Source organism: Notolepis coatsorum, assembly GCF_963971535.1.
Source record: "Notolepis coatsorum genome assembly, chromosome: 3".
NCBI lineage: Eukaryota > Metazoa > Chordata > Actinopteri > Aulopiformes > Paralepididae > Notolepis > Notolepis coatsorum.
This window is the reverse complement of record NC_140167.1, coordinates 20,509,497-20,523,527: the sequence shown is the minus strand read 5'-3', so window position 1 is coordinate 20,523,527 and position 14,031 is coordinate 20,509,497. Positions and strand designations below refer to the sequence as shown.

General features: G+C 43.1%; 1 protein-coding gene across 2 annotated transcripts; it reads left to right on the top strand.

The window, feature by feature from the left end:
* The first annotated feature begins 218 nt into the window (after nt 1–218).
* Nucleotides 219–13,293, top strand: LOC311225207 (transformer-2 protein homolog beta-like). 2 transcript variants are annotated; one of them, XM_084310415.1, is made up of 9 exons: nt 227–363; nt 2,076–2,348; nt 2,810–2,955; nt 4,139–4,295; nt 5,815–6,003; nt 7,314–7,429; nt 7,655–7,795; nt 7,917–7,984; nt 12,421–13,293. In XM_084310415.1, the coding sequence occupies exons 2-9, from the start codon at nt 2,337–2,339 to the stop codon at nt 12,429–12,431; spliced, it is 840 nt and encodes a 279-aa protein (XP_084166541.1). In that variant the 5' UTR covers nt 227–363; nt 2,076–2,336; the 3' UTR covers nt 12,432–13,293. The 2 variants fall into 2 exon arrangements, with proteins under 2 accessions (XP_084166540.1, XP_084166541.1); XM_084310414.1 differs by lacking the exon at nt 2,076–2,348 and having other exon boundaries at nt 219–363.
* The last annotated feature ends 738 nt before the right edge of the window (nt 13,294–14,031 follow it).

The window sequence follows — 14,031 nt, the reverse complement described above, 5'->3', positions numbered from 1 at the left end:
CTATCGCACGGAGGAGATCAAACTGGGAACGAGGTTAAACGAACACCGGCGACAATGTGGCATAGTTTATTGGTTTTTCTTTATTGTTTTCTTTTCTTTACCGGGTTCTTGCTGTAGCTGCTCCAGTTGCTGGGTTGTACAGTAGGTGGCGGTATGCGCCTTTCTGTGGTTGCGACCCGCCATTAATTCCAAAGAAGAAGAAGAAGAAGAAGAAGAAGAAGGTGGCATTACTGGCATAGTGATCGCTCGAAAATAAAACGTCCAATATAGCCTAACCGTTAGCTAAATAGGGCCATATTCATATTTGATAAGACATTTGTTTTCTAGAAAATGAGCGACAACGAGAAAGACTTTGTGGAACGGGTGAGAACATTCTGATCACATGAAAATAATATCATGCAACGCTAGTGGATGTTAGTTAGCTTAGCTTAGCTTAAGTTAGCTAACGTGTGGCATATACGGTGAGCTCGAACCAAAACGTTATGTAATGTAACGTTCAGTTATGTGATATTAATAGCTTAAGGTTAACGTTACGCATTGGTGAGTTAGCTATCCAACGTTAACATGGCCCGAAAAGTATAAATAACTTGAACAGTTGGTCAATAGCTAACGTTACTAGTAAATAGAGTAACCTACATGCTTTCTCATATTCAGATGTATGTACAGTCTCCCCCCACCCCACCTACCCAACCTCTTCCAATGTACAGTTTCTACGTCAAATGTATATACTCTCTTTTCTAGACTCTTTTTGTATCACAAACAGTACTGTATTTGTAAATCTGGTATGTCATAAATGTATAGATGTAGCAGTACTGTCTATCTGTATGTTGTGTATGTCATAAATGTCATGAATTGAAAATGGGGGACCCTGATGTAAACAAGACGAAAGTCTTTCTCTGGTCTGCATCCCCTTAACAATTGTGTGTATTGAGCCGTACTGTACTGTACCCATTCTGCAATCTGTTAATAAAGTTATCAATCAATCAATCAGAGGATCGTTAAGGAGGATTGGGTAACGCATGTTAACGCTATGCCTGGTCGAATGGGTCACAGGCCGAGTTGGGCCTCGCAAGTCAAAATTACTATGCTAGTTTTATAACGTCTTTGCCCCAACAGTCACTCTTGCATTTGTTTTGTGTAATGTTAACATGTTGTTGTAGGATATAACGTACGTCATAACAATAGGATAGTTTCAAGTTTCAAGTTGATTGGGTCTACTTTATATCGAACTGATTGAACGTCCCGCGAACCGCCCCCCCCCCCCCCTGTGTCTTATGGGTATTTTTTTTTATCTACTTTTTCTACCCATTTTCTATTTTTCTCCCATCCCAATTTCGTATTGTCCAATTCTACCCTCCCCTGTCTCGAACGTTGTTAGACCATGCCTCCCACTGGTCGGCTGCAATGTGGACGAAGCCTTGCATCACGTGTCCCCTCCGGTACACGAGGAGGCAGCCGTCGCATCTTTTCACCTGCTCAGCGCGATCTCTGTGGCGAGGAGTAACGCGTGGGAGGCTCACGCTGCCCCCGATGCTTCCTGATTCTGCTGTACAGGCGCACCAACCGACCTGTAGGAGTCGCTGTCCACAACGTCCGATCCCCACCCACCGGCTTTCCCACCCCCTAATACTGCCAATTGTATTAGTATGAACGACCAGCCAAGCCGGAAGCAACGCCGAGAGCTGTGCTCGAACCCAGCATATCCTGCGTTAGTGGCGAGCGCCTTGCCCACTGTGTCACTTATGGCTCTTAAGTTATGGGTAACGTGGGGATATCAATTCGTAAGCCTGGTGGGTGGCAACCAACAACTGGCACTTAACCACATAACTACATTCTGAAGAATATTTAATATGAATCGCATTTTGATGTCAATCTGTGTATAATTTACAATTAAGTATTGCCATGCATTTCAGAGCCTACAATGCCTATATTCAATGGCCTACAGACATTTCAGAACCTCACTTATATTTCTAGTGTGTGACTCTCCTGTTTTTTTTTCTCTGATGTTTGTTTTCTCTGCAGCTCTCTCAAAAACCAACATTGCCTTATCACCCTTGTTTTGTTTTTTTGTTAAGGTTAAGGTTGGAAGAAAGAAAAAGGCTGGACGAAGTTTCAGATGAAGTTATTAGTTTGATGAAGCTGATGGTGTTGATGCATGCTAATGTATGGCGTTTGGAAGCTGGCAGAAGCGAAACACGAGAGGCCCCACTGCTAGAGTGGTGTAATGGCAGATGATAAGTGGGGGAGGAAGAGGAGGAGAAAAGAAGTCGTAATGTCAAACTGAAGAAAGAAGATTGGTTGTTTTGAAGTTATGAAGTTACAGAAGTTATGAAGTTATGATCAGAAGTGTACGGGGGTATGAGTAATTTCCTAATAGCCTGCTATGTTATTACTGTGATTCACTTCTTTCTCTGTTTTTAAATTTAAATTTTTTTAAAGCATGCATGACTTTTCCCCTTCCATAACAGAAAAAAAACATCTCTGGTCCATAAGAAGTCAGGTTTATTTATGTACAAAGTTGTATTTAAGCTAAATCAACTCATCTACATTTTTATTAAATACTTGTTGAAACATTTTCCTGTATAACTTTCCCTTGGATTGCTGTCATAGGTTGATTTCTATTACAGAGATAATTAGGATATCTTTAAAAGTCTTTAACTGCCATGGACTCCTTCTGAAGGGTCCTATAGAAGGCGAGAGTGAGGTCCCCTCCTGTCTCTTTCTCTCTCTCTCTCTCTCTCCTGATTGTCTGGCTGCCTGCTGTTTTTTCAGATGTTATTTTTCTGACGTCTGTGTCTCGCCTGTCCAGGACTCGCCCTCTGGCTCCAGGAGTGTGTCCCCTCGGGTCTCTGGGAAATCTGCCAGCCGCTCACCGGCCCATACCCCGGCGCGATCCAAAGATGGCTCCCGGCATTCCAGGTCCAAGTCTCATTCCCGATCCCGGTCCAAATCCACGTGAGATGAGATTCTGTTTTTAGATTTGTCTTTGTGGGGTGTATGTTCCCTCAGAGATGGCTGCGTCACGTGATAACGTTGGAGCAGTCTGCCTCGCCTTCATCCAGTCTGTGCTTTAAATAATGTATGGTTCAATGCCGCTGTCTTGGTCTCTTTGCAAAAGAGATTCTTAACTCTTTCTCTGCCACGCAATAGCCTCATCCTTAGCAGCTGACGCCAGCACTGTAAACGGTGGGAGTCGCTCACCTTGTTTGCAGGGCTATAACTATTTAAATATTATAGCTATATATGCAATACTATGGCCCATTTGACATCGAGTATCTATCGTTCAAGATGTGAAAAAGGAATATTTTTTCCATCCATACATTGTCGTTTTATACCGTGGTGAATATAAGTATAGTTTTAGAGTGGTCTATAGGATAATTCCTGGAAGGCTAGTATTAGGCCGCAACGCATATTATACTTAATCCATTGGCATTTCGTCCCTATACACACTACAATAAAAAAATTCAAATGCATATGATCGGTATATTATGTTCCATCATGCATGCATGAAAGGGGTTGTTTAAGATTAATTGATTGTCAATAACGGCATTCATTAGTACAACATCATACGTTGATCAGAGCGATGGCTATGAAAACAATGGACAACCAAGCTGAAATTGATGTTAAATTGCTCTTACCCGTGGCCGATGAGACTCCAAAAAGAATATTAACAATACAAACAAATAAAAAATTTAAACGTAATAAAAAAAGAAAAGTGACGATAAAGTTGTTTAATTGACGGGAGAAAAGTTGCTAAAGTCTATGTATTGTGACGGGACCGGAAGAAGTCTGCACATGGTAGAAGTAACCGGATATGCCGCCCGCACGTTTGTGCAAGTGGAGAATATTCATATAACACTTAAAATCATTGGTAAACAAACGTAGTGCTGAAAATATACACTTTGACTGCTGTTTTGATAGGGTTTAGGGTCTTTACTCTTGGCTACATTTGAAAAAGAAACGCAACATTAATTAATACGTTCTGTATTCATCTATTTATGGCATGATATCAATCTCGTACCGGACCGCTCGGGCTTGAGGGGTTAACCTGCTTACGTTTTAAAAAGTGGACGATTGAGTGACGGACCGAAGACATGTAATTGCTTAACTGTCTCACTGCCCCCATGTCCTCTGCCAGGTCACGTTCCCATCGGAGCGCACGCAGGCATCACTCCCGCTCCCGCTCCCACCGCCGGCGCTCCAGGAGCCGCTCCCGCAGTGGATCCCACCGCCGGCGGCGCAGCAGCCACAGTCACTCCCCCATGTCGAACCGCCGCAGACACATTGGCAACAGGGTATATACACGTACTACTGTCCCTGCACTCGTAGCTCTTCTCGTTGGGTACTTGTTGTACCAGTGTGGTAGTAGACTACATGTTATGTGGCATTGCAGTCCCCGGGGGAAACGACACAGTAGAAAAAGTAAGTTCTGGAGTTAACTTCTATACTCCTTGAACTTGATTCAAGAATATACAGTGTGTCCTTTCCCCTGGTATAGCCTGAGCTCTTTCATAGTCCATTGCAATGGACTACAACCTGCACGGGCTACAACGTATGGCTTATATCGCGGCAGTTAGGGTACCTTATGTATACTGCATCTGTGTATACTGTTTACTTTACTTACTCATCATAGTATATATTCAGATTCCAAGTGTTTTATTGCCCATATTTATTGTAATGTATCTGCACCTTTGATTACACTCTTTACTTTCTCACATTCTTATATTCAGAGTTATTTATATTGTTTACACTGCTTATTTTTTTTATCTTTACTATAATTATATTGCCTATATTATTATATTTCTACTATTACTATGCCCATACCTGATCCTCCCCTCCCCCATGCTGCTATGACGCCTACATTTCCCCAAGGGGATCAATTAAGGAATAACTCATCTTATCTTCATGTGTATTAAACTATGAACCAGAATGGCTCATAGGGCTGTTCCTGGTGGGTCTTTAATGGGCTTGGCTACTATGTTTTGGGGACCCACCAGAAACAACCCTATGGGTGGCCCACTTGGGTTCCCGACCCATTTCATTTGAAACCTTTGCGACACTTAGGGGCGGCCGGGTAGCACAGCGGACTAAGCGTCTTGTCTACCACAGCAGAGACACTGGTATCGAATCCAGTCAGCCTCCGGCTTGGCCGGTCGTCATACTGGCACAATTGGCAGTGTCAGCGGGAGGGAAGCCGGTGGGTGGTAATCTGGTCGTTGTAAACAGCGACTCCTACAGGTCGGTCAGGGCGCCTGCACAGCGAGGGAGGGAAATGGTGAAGGTAGTGTGACCTCCCACGCGTTACACTTCACCAATGAGAGCCCTCGCTGCCAGGTGAAAAGAGAGCCACTGGCTGTCGTATCGGAGGAAGCATGTGATAGACTTCAGGGCTCCCTAGACCGACCAGTGGGGGGCACATGTGCGCAACGACCAGGAAGGGGAGGGGGGAATTGGCATAACGACTAAATTGGGATGGGAGGAAAAATACAGAAAAATAGGAGGAGAAAAAGTGGATAAAAAAAAAACTTTACGACACTTGAGGTTACCCTCATTTACAGCGACGACGAGCTTACAAAACAAGACACCGTTTATCAGCAATTTCATACTTATAGACACAATAAATAAGAATAACCCCTAACAAATCTGCAGCATCATTTAAGCAACCTCCTAAAGGTTTTAAGAACCCCTCGTTGGGATTATAGCATCAAAGGCATTTACCAGTATTCGGCACCCCATGAATGTCGGATGGAAACGTCTACTATGACCAATGACTTGTATCATCTTCCATTCCTTTCTCCTCTGTTCACCCGACAGGCCAACCCAGACCCCAACTGCTGCCTCGGTGTGTTTGGACTGAGTCTGTACACCACAGAGCGGGACCTGAGGGAGGTGTTCTCCAAATATGGCCCACTGGCAGACGTCAGCATCGTGTACGACCAGCAGTCCAGGCGCTCCAGAGGCTTCTCCTTTGTTTACTTTGAAACCCGCGACGACGCCAATGAGGTAGGGGAGCGTTGTACGGGGTGGTCTGCTCTCGATCACCCGCAAGTGTGTTTGCTGCCACGTCCAATAGATCTGTGATGAATGGTAATTGGGAAGTGATCATTAACCAAGTCCTCTCGTAGGACTTTCAAAAAAGGTTATCGTGCTGCTATATTTTTCTATTGAGAAGATTTATAACAGCCGTGACAAATTTAATAAAAAAGTTATTTATTTATTTTATTTAACACATATCTAATGTACAGTCACTGGAGAATGAAACGTCTAAAGCCTGAACCTGGTTTGAATTTTTTTTCTTTCTTTTTTTTTAAAGGGGACATGCATTGCTATTCCTAGCACTATTTGGGCAACTTTACACAATTCCTGTGAGTCTATGGAACACCTCTGTAAGGTTTTATTAAAAAAAAATCTTTTTCTTCTAATCAAGTACTCAAAAGCCCCATTTTTCTAACTTTGAACTTCAGGCTATGTTGGCCTGGCTCCGCCCATAAGCACTTTGAGTGACAGTCATCCACACAGTCTGCGAGTGGCAGAGAGAGAGAGAGAGAGAGAGAGAGAGAGAGAGAGACACGGAGCACTGTGTAAACAAAGCTGCGTGTGTGAGATTAGCAGGTCCCCTTGTCTCTCTCTCTCTCCCTCTCCCGTTTGAGGAAGTCTTCCACTGTGCCGCGCGCTACAGCCATAGACGGGGCGTTAGTTATGCTCCCGAATCGAGAGAGAGAGAGACAGACAGAGAGACGACAGCGCGACGCGCGCGTGTGTATGTGTGCTCTGTCGCGAGGGTGTATCTGTTTCTCCCTCTCTCTCTTGCTCGCTCTCTGTCAAACCCCGTTTGATGAAGTGTCGGGTTCACTATGCGCGCTACAACCACAGAGCCAATAGGATCACTATCTGCTCCATCCTCGCCTCGTTACGTCACGATGCGAGTCAAATCAGAATGACCTAATTAAATCGAGCAGGAAATGGTCTGAGCTGAATGAGAGCAATCCGCCAATATGGTATTTAGAGACACAGACACATTGATACTAACTACTATTACTATAATACAATGCTAGACACTGAAAAAAGCCATTTATAATGCATGTCACCTTTAAATCAAATTTAAAAAGAAAACATCTCAAACCCCTCAATATGTTTCCCCCAAGAGTAATGGATAAGGAGAAGGGCCTAATGCAGACGCACCCCTACCTTACAGCTACACATACAATCATTCCTCTGCGTTCATACCCATGGAAGGTGGTGCAGCTGTCTACCCTTCACCATATTGGACACAAAGTCCAGTCAGTTCTAACGGTATCTCTCTCCTCTCTCAGGCCAAGGAGCGGGCCAACGGGATGGAGCTCGACGGGCGCAGGATTCGGGTGGATTTTTCCATCACCAAACGACCACACACTCCCACTCCTGGAATCTACATGGGACGTCCCACATAGTGAGTGTTCATTGGCCCAGGCAATTGACCTATCTCTGTTTGCTTGGAAGCAACAGGTGTGATTGGAGGATCAAGAAAAGAGGGGCGGGGTTTGAGATGGGGCAATTTGACGTCGCTCTTATGGTATGGATCTTATTTGAAACGTTTGACACGTTGAACGTTTCTGTCCTGCTTTAGGTGGAAATAACATCTCCTACTCTGTCTGTGGTGCGTTTTGTTTTGCAGCGGCGGAGCCCCCAGCTCCAGCTCCACTAGCAGCTCCAGCTCCACCAGGCGCGGCTCGCGGGATTACGACCGTGGTTACGACAGGGGATACGATCGTGGTTGCGATCGCTATGACGATAGAGAATATTACAGATCATCCAGGTTCGAGTACCTTCTGTTAAACCCGCCTGTTTGTGACTGTTCTTTGACCCCGAAGCCCCCTGTCTGTCATACAGCGGTGATGTAAAGAGAGATATAAAGAGTGTCTTCTGTTCCTCCACAGACGCAGGTCTCCCTCTCCTTACTACAGCAAAGGGGGCTACCGATCCCGCTCACGGTCCTACTCGCCACGTAGGTTTTACAACTATTTAAAAATTCTTAATTCTGCAGAATTTGGACCCCCCCCCCCCCCCCCCCCAAAAAAGGGAAACGCTGTATTTTATTGTGTAAAAGTTATTTAAAATTTAATTTATTTGGGATTTTCTTTCTGGTTTGAGTTCTCTGAAAGGAAGTCATAGAATTTTGTGAGGGTATATCATAAATGATCAGCAAATGGGACAACTGTTTTTGATTTGATTTTGATAATCAGCAATGTGTCTTAGCCTGTGTATTACAGTATTGTTTTTTTAGCCTGTCATTTATGTAACAAGAATTATTATTCTACCTCATATATTGTAAGACAGTGGTGGAAAGTAACTAAGTATTTTTACTCAAGTACAAGTACAATTTCGAGTTACTTGTACTTTACGTGAGTAAAGTAAAAATGTATGAAGATTATATACTTTCACACTTGAAGCCTGCCAACTTGAAGAGGACGTGATCAGAGCAGCAGAACTCAGGCATTAAAGCGTTCCGTCTTGAGACGGATTTCCGTCAATTTGATTATATTTATATAATATTTTGATTTATATAATAAAAAAAATGTATTTAATTTTTTTATATATATATATATATATATATATATATATATATATATATATATATATATATATATATATATATATATATATAACGTTTGCCAATAGGGATGTATCAGTAGTATTGGCAGTGGTAGTAGTCGTAATAGTAATCCAGTCTATTTTTTTATTTTCTAAAAAATAAACTAGTTCAACACAGGTAACCACTTTTGCTTAATTTCTTTGATGGCTCAAATGTATGCTCTAGTGTCTAGTCGATTTTGTGTTTTGAGCACAAAGTTCATCATAGATCTAGCCTCTTAATTTTGCTCTCAAAGTGCACCAGATTGATGCATTTAACTTTAAAACTAAAAAAAAAAAAAAAACTAGAGGGCCCAAGGTTCACCCACCACCACAGTCTCACTAAATCCTGTGGGAAACACTGAGGATTCAAATTTTTGTAGGGCGTTCCACATTGTTGTGGCATAATTGCGAAACGTGTTTAGTCCCTTGTTTGTATGATAACAAGCTTTTTAGTTCATGTTTCAAAGTAATGGGAAAAGGGTGCTAGCTCGCCATCAATCAGAAGCTAGCCACAAGACTTGCATTCACGCTCTCCAGCACACAGCCTCCCTGCCTGGCACAACAACCACAACAGTAGGGTCTATAGTCACAGTCAGGACAGTAGGCTCTACAAGTAGGCTCCCTTAAAACGCTAACGCTATTAAAAAAAAAATACATTGGAATAAAAATGACTTGGCCTGAAAAAAAGTTCAGTCAGGAGATTTTTTAAGTACAATACAGTACTTTTATCTGGGTATTTCTATTTCTACTTAAGTAAAGGAACTGTGTACTTCTTCCACCACTGTGTAAGACCAAATATGAAAACCAAAAAACTGAATATTAATGATATATCAGCATGCTTCAAGACGTGGATGTAACCGGGCCGCCTGAATACTTTTACCAACGGATTTCCAGTTCCGCGTTCGCGTTCTGCGCTCTGATTGGCCACTGACGTTTCTGGTTGCGCCAATCGTGTGACTGCAAGTTCTGCCACCGGTTAAGCTTAGGCACTCTTTCGAAGTTGGTTAAGGTTAGAGTTTGTCTTAGAGCAGGGCGATAGAACACCAGCCCTGATTCCAAACTCTAACCTTAACCAACTTCGAAAGAGTCGCCTAAGCTTAACCAGTGATAAACTAGGCGTTAGGTAGTTTGCTGCTGTTCGAGGTGGAAATGGGCGCGTCACGCGATTGGGCGTACATGTCACATGACCAGAAACGTCAGTGGCCAATCAGATCGCACCAGAAACGTCAGTGGCCAATCAGATCGCAGAACGCGAACGCGGAACTGGAAATCCGTTGGTAAAAGAATAGACGCAACCGGGCCTGTTCTGTAGAGACGAGGATGTAACCGGGCCTGTTCTGTAGAGACGAGGATGTAACCTGTACTGTAGAGACGAGGATGTAACCTGTACTGTAGAGACGAGGATGTAACCTGTACTGTAGAGACGAGGATGTAACCTGTACTGTACTGTAGAGACGAGGATGTAACCTGTACTGTACTGTAGAGACGAGGATGTAACCTGTACTGTAGAGACGAGGATGTAACCTGTACTGTACTGTAGAGACGAGGATGTAACCTGTACTGTACTGTAGAGACGAGGATGTAACCTGTTCTGTAGAGACGAGGATGTAACCTGTTCTGTAGAGACGAGGATGTAACCTGTTCTGTAGAGACGAGGATGTAACCTGTACTGTAGAGACGAGGATGTAACCTGTTCTGTACTGTAGAGACGAGGATGTAACCTGTTCTGTACTGTAGAGACGAGGATGTAACCTGTTCTGTAGAGACGAGGATGTAACCTGTTCTGTAGAGACGAGGATGTAACCTGTACTGTAGAGACGAGGATGTAACCTGTTCTGTAGAGACGAGGATGTAACCTGTACTGTAGAGACGAGGATGTAACCTGTACTGTAGAGACGAGGATGTAACCTGTTCTGTTCTGTAGAGACGAGGATGTAACCTGTTCTGTAGAGACGAGGATGTAACCTGTTCTGTAGCGACGAGGATGTAACCTGTACTGTAGAGACGAGGATGTAACCTGTACTGTAGAGACGAGGATGTAACCTGTTCTGTAGCGACGAGGATGTAACCTGTACTGTAGAGACGAGGATGTAACCTGTTCTGTAGAGACGAGGATGTAACCTGTACTGTAGAGACGAGGATGTAACCTGTACTGTAGAGACGAGGATGTAACCTGTTCTGTAGAGACGAGGATGTAACCTGTTCTGTAGAGACGAGGATGTAACCTGTACTGTAGAGACGAGGATGTAACCTGTACTGTAGAGACGAGGATGTAACCTGTACTGTAGAGACGAGGATGTAACCTGTACTGTAGAGACGAGGATGTAACCTGTTCTGTAGAGACGAGGATGTAACCTGTTCTGTAGAAACGAGGATGTAACCTGTACTGTAGAGACGAGGATGTAACCTGTACTGTAGAGACGAGGATGTAACCTGTACTGTAGAGACGAGGATGTAACCTGTTCTGTAGAAACGAGGATGTAACCTGTTCTGTAGAAACGAGGATGTAACCTGTACTGTAGAGACGAGGATGTAACCTGTACTGTAGAGACGAGGATGTAACCTGTACTGTAGAGACGAGGATGTAACCTGTTCTGTAGAGACGAGGATGTAACCTGTTCTGTAGAAACGAGGATGTAACCTGTTCTGTAGAGACGAGGATGTAACCTGTACTGTAGAGACGAGGATGTAACCTGTTCTGTAGAGACGAGGATGTAACCTGTTCTGTAGAAACGAGGATGTAACCTGTACTGTAGAGACGAGGATGTAACCTGTACTGTAGAGACGAGGATGTAACCTGTACTGTAGAGACGAGGATGTAACCTGTACTGTAGCGACGAGGATGTAACCTGTACTGTAGAGACGAGGATGTAACCTGTTCTGTAGAGACGAGGATGTAACCTGTACTGTACTGTAGAGACGAGGATGTAACCTGTACTGTTCTGTAGAGACGAGGATGTAACCTGTACTGTAGAGACGAGGATGTAACCTGTTCTGTAGAGACGAGGATGTAACCTGTACTGTAGAGACGAGGATGTAACCTGTACTGTAGAGACGAGGATGTAACCTGTACTGTAGAGACGAGGATGTAACCTGTACTGTAGAGACGAGGATGTAACCTGTACTGTAGAGACGAGGATGTAACCTGTACTGTAGAGACGAGGATGTAACCTGTTCTGTAGAGACGAGGATGTAACCTGTACTGTACTGTAGAGACGAGGATGTAACCTGTACTGTACTGTAGAGACGAGGATGTAACCTGTACTGTAGAGACGAGGATGTAACCTGTACTGTACTGTAGAGACGAGGATGTAACCTGTACTGTTCTGTAGAGACGAGGATGTAACCTGTTCTGTAGCGACAAGGATGTAACCTGTTCTGTACTGTAGAGACGAGGATGTAACCTGTACTGTAGAGACGAGGATGTAACCTGTTCTGTAGAGACGAGGATGTAACCTGTTCTGTAGAGACGAGGATGTAACCTGTACTGTAGAGACGAGGATGTAACCTGTTCTGTAGAGACGAGGATGTAACCTGTACTGTACTGTAGAGACGAGGATGTAACCTGTACTGTAGAGACGAGGATGTAACCTGTACTGTAGAGACGAGGATGTAACCTGTACTGTAGAGACGAGGATGTAACCTGTTCTGTAGAGACGAGGATGTAACCTGTACTGTACTGTAGAGATGAGGATGTAACCTGTTCTGTACTGTAGAGACGAGGATGTAACCTGTTCTGTTCTGTAGCGACGAGGATGTAACCTGTACTGTAGCACTGCTTAACCGCCCCTCTGTTTGTCTCCACAGGTCACTACTGAACATGAAGCAAAGAGGAGTCGACTCCAGGTGGAATATTTTAGTTTGTACAGGGGGGTGGTGAGGACGGGGTTTTATTACCTGGGCCAGCTAGCATTTTAAGCCATTTTGTGTGTGAGAAGAATCACAGAAGTGACTAAACGACCCACATAATTAGTAGAGTCCAAAAAGTAAGATCTGTAACCGTATGAAAGAAAAAAATACTGTTTAGGCTCCAGTGAAAGTGTTTTGACGGTCACAAGTGTAACCAATGTCCGGTCGTTCTGAACTTGATTTCGATGGTGTGTTTTGTGAGCGGGGTATGGCATTTTGTTGTTTGATTTATTTATAGCTAGCTCCTTTATAACCTGATGTAACAACACATGTTTTGTTATTCTTTCATTTGTTTACCGTTTCCACAATTTAGTGCTTTAATTTTTGTACACGGATGACGTTCAAGTTGTTTGCAGTATTTCAGCAATAAAACAACACGTTTGTTGATCACGCCCACATGTTCCATTTGTATAGTACAAGTAGATTACCATACAGTAGCACCACTTGTTGGAGTCATTTGTAGAAGGTGCACAACATCAGATGTAATGATTCATGAAATACAGAACAGTCCTCTGTTGTAGCTCGTAGGAGCAGAGGACTATTACAAAGCAGGATTATGCAGTTAGTATATCTTGATTCCAACCTATGCACATTTCAAAACAATGGATCATCAATCTTAACTGTTTAGCACTTATCTTGTGTATTGGATGGTTTCCCTGTTTTTAGCTTTGTTTTTATCTTGTTTGTGTTGCTGATTTTGTCTTATTTATTTTAACTGTTTACTCAACATTGTAAATGATGGAAACCTCAATGGTTTTCGGGTTTTAAATAAAAGGTTGATTAGATTCAAATGTATTGTCATCATACAACACAAGTACAGTACAACGAAAAGAAGTTGGCATCTAACCAGAGTGCAAAGGTAAGAGTAAAGTGTAATAACAATGTACAAGTAATTAATCTGGCATATATATATATATATTATATAAACAGCACTACTGAATGCTAATTTGATGTGTGTTACAAGTATAAATACACTATAGTAGGGGAGCTCCAGTAGCTCACCACGTACCGCGAGCGCTATTTCAGCGCCGTGGACAACCGTGCTCGTCACGGATCTGGGGCTTAGCGAGTTCGAATCCCGACTGCAGCCGTGCCTTTCCCAGAGTGTCTTCCCCCCCATCTGAACCCTTTCAGCCTGTTTCTGTCGGTCATCCTTGACCAGTATAAATGTGATAAACACATAAAAGAGCCAGGGGAATGGCCAAAGTTTAAAAAAAAAAATACACTATAGTAGTATAAGTACAGTATCGTAAGTCGCTTTGGATTAAAGTATCTGCTAAATTACTAAATGTAATGTAGCCATACTGGTCAGTGGTATAATAAGGGATATATTCAGACAGGTGGATAAATATAAACGTAAAACAAAGTTTGGAAATTTGTGTTTGGTTGTTTCTCTGTTATGCTTCTTGGCAATACATTTTTATACCGTTTGAAAGCCTGTTTATTTACTTTTTAAATGGTGCCCCATTTGTAAGGAACATGCATTTGTGGCATGAGCAGCACAGCTGA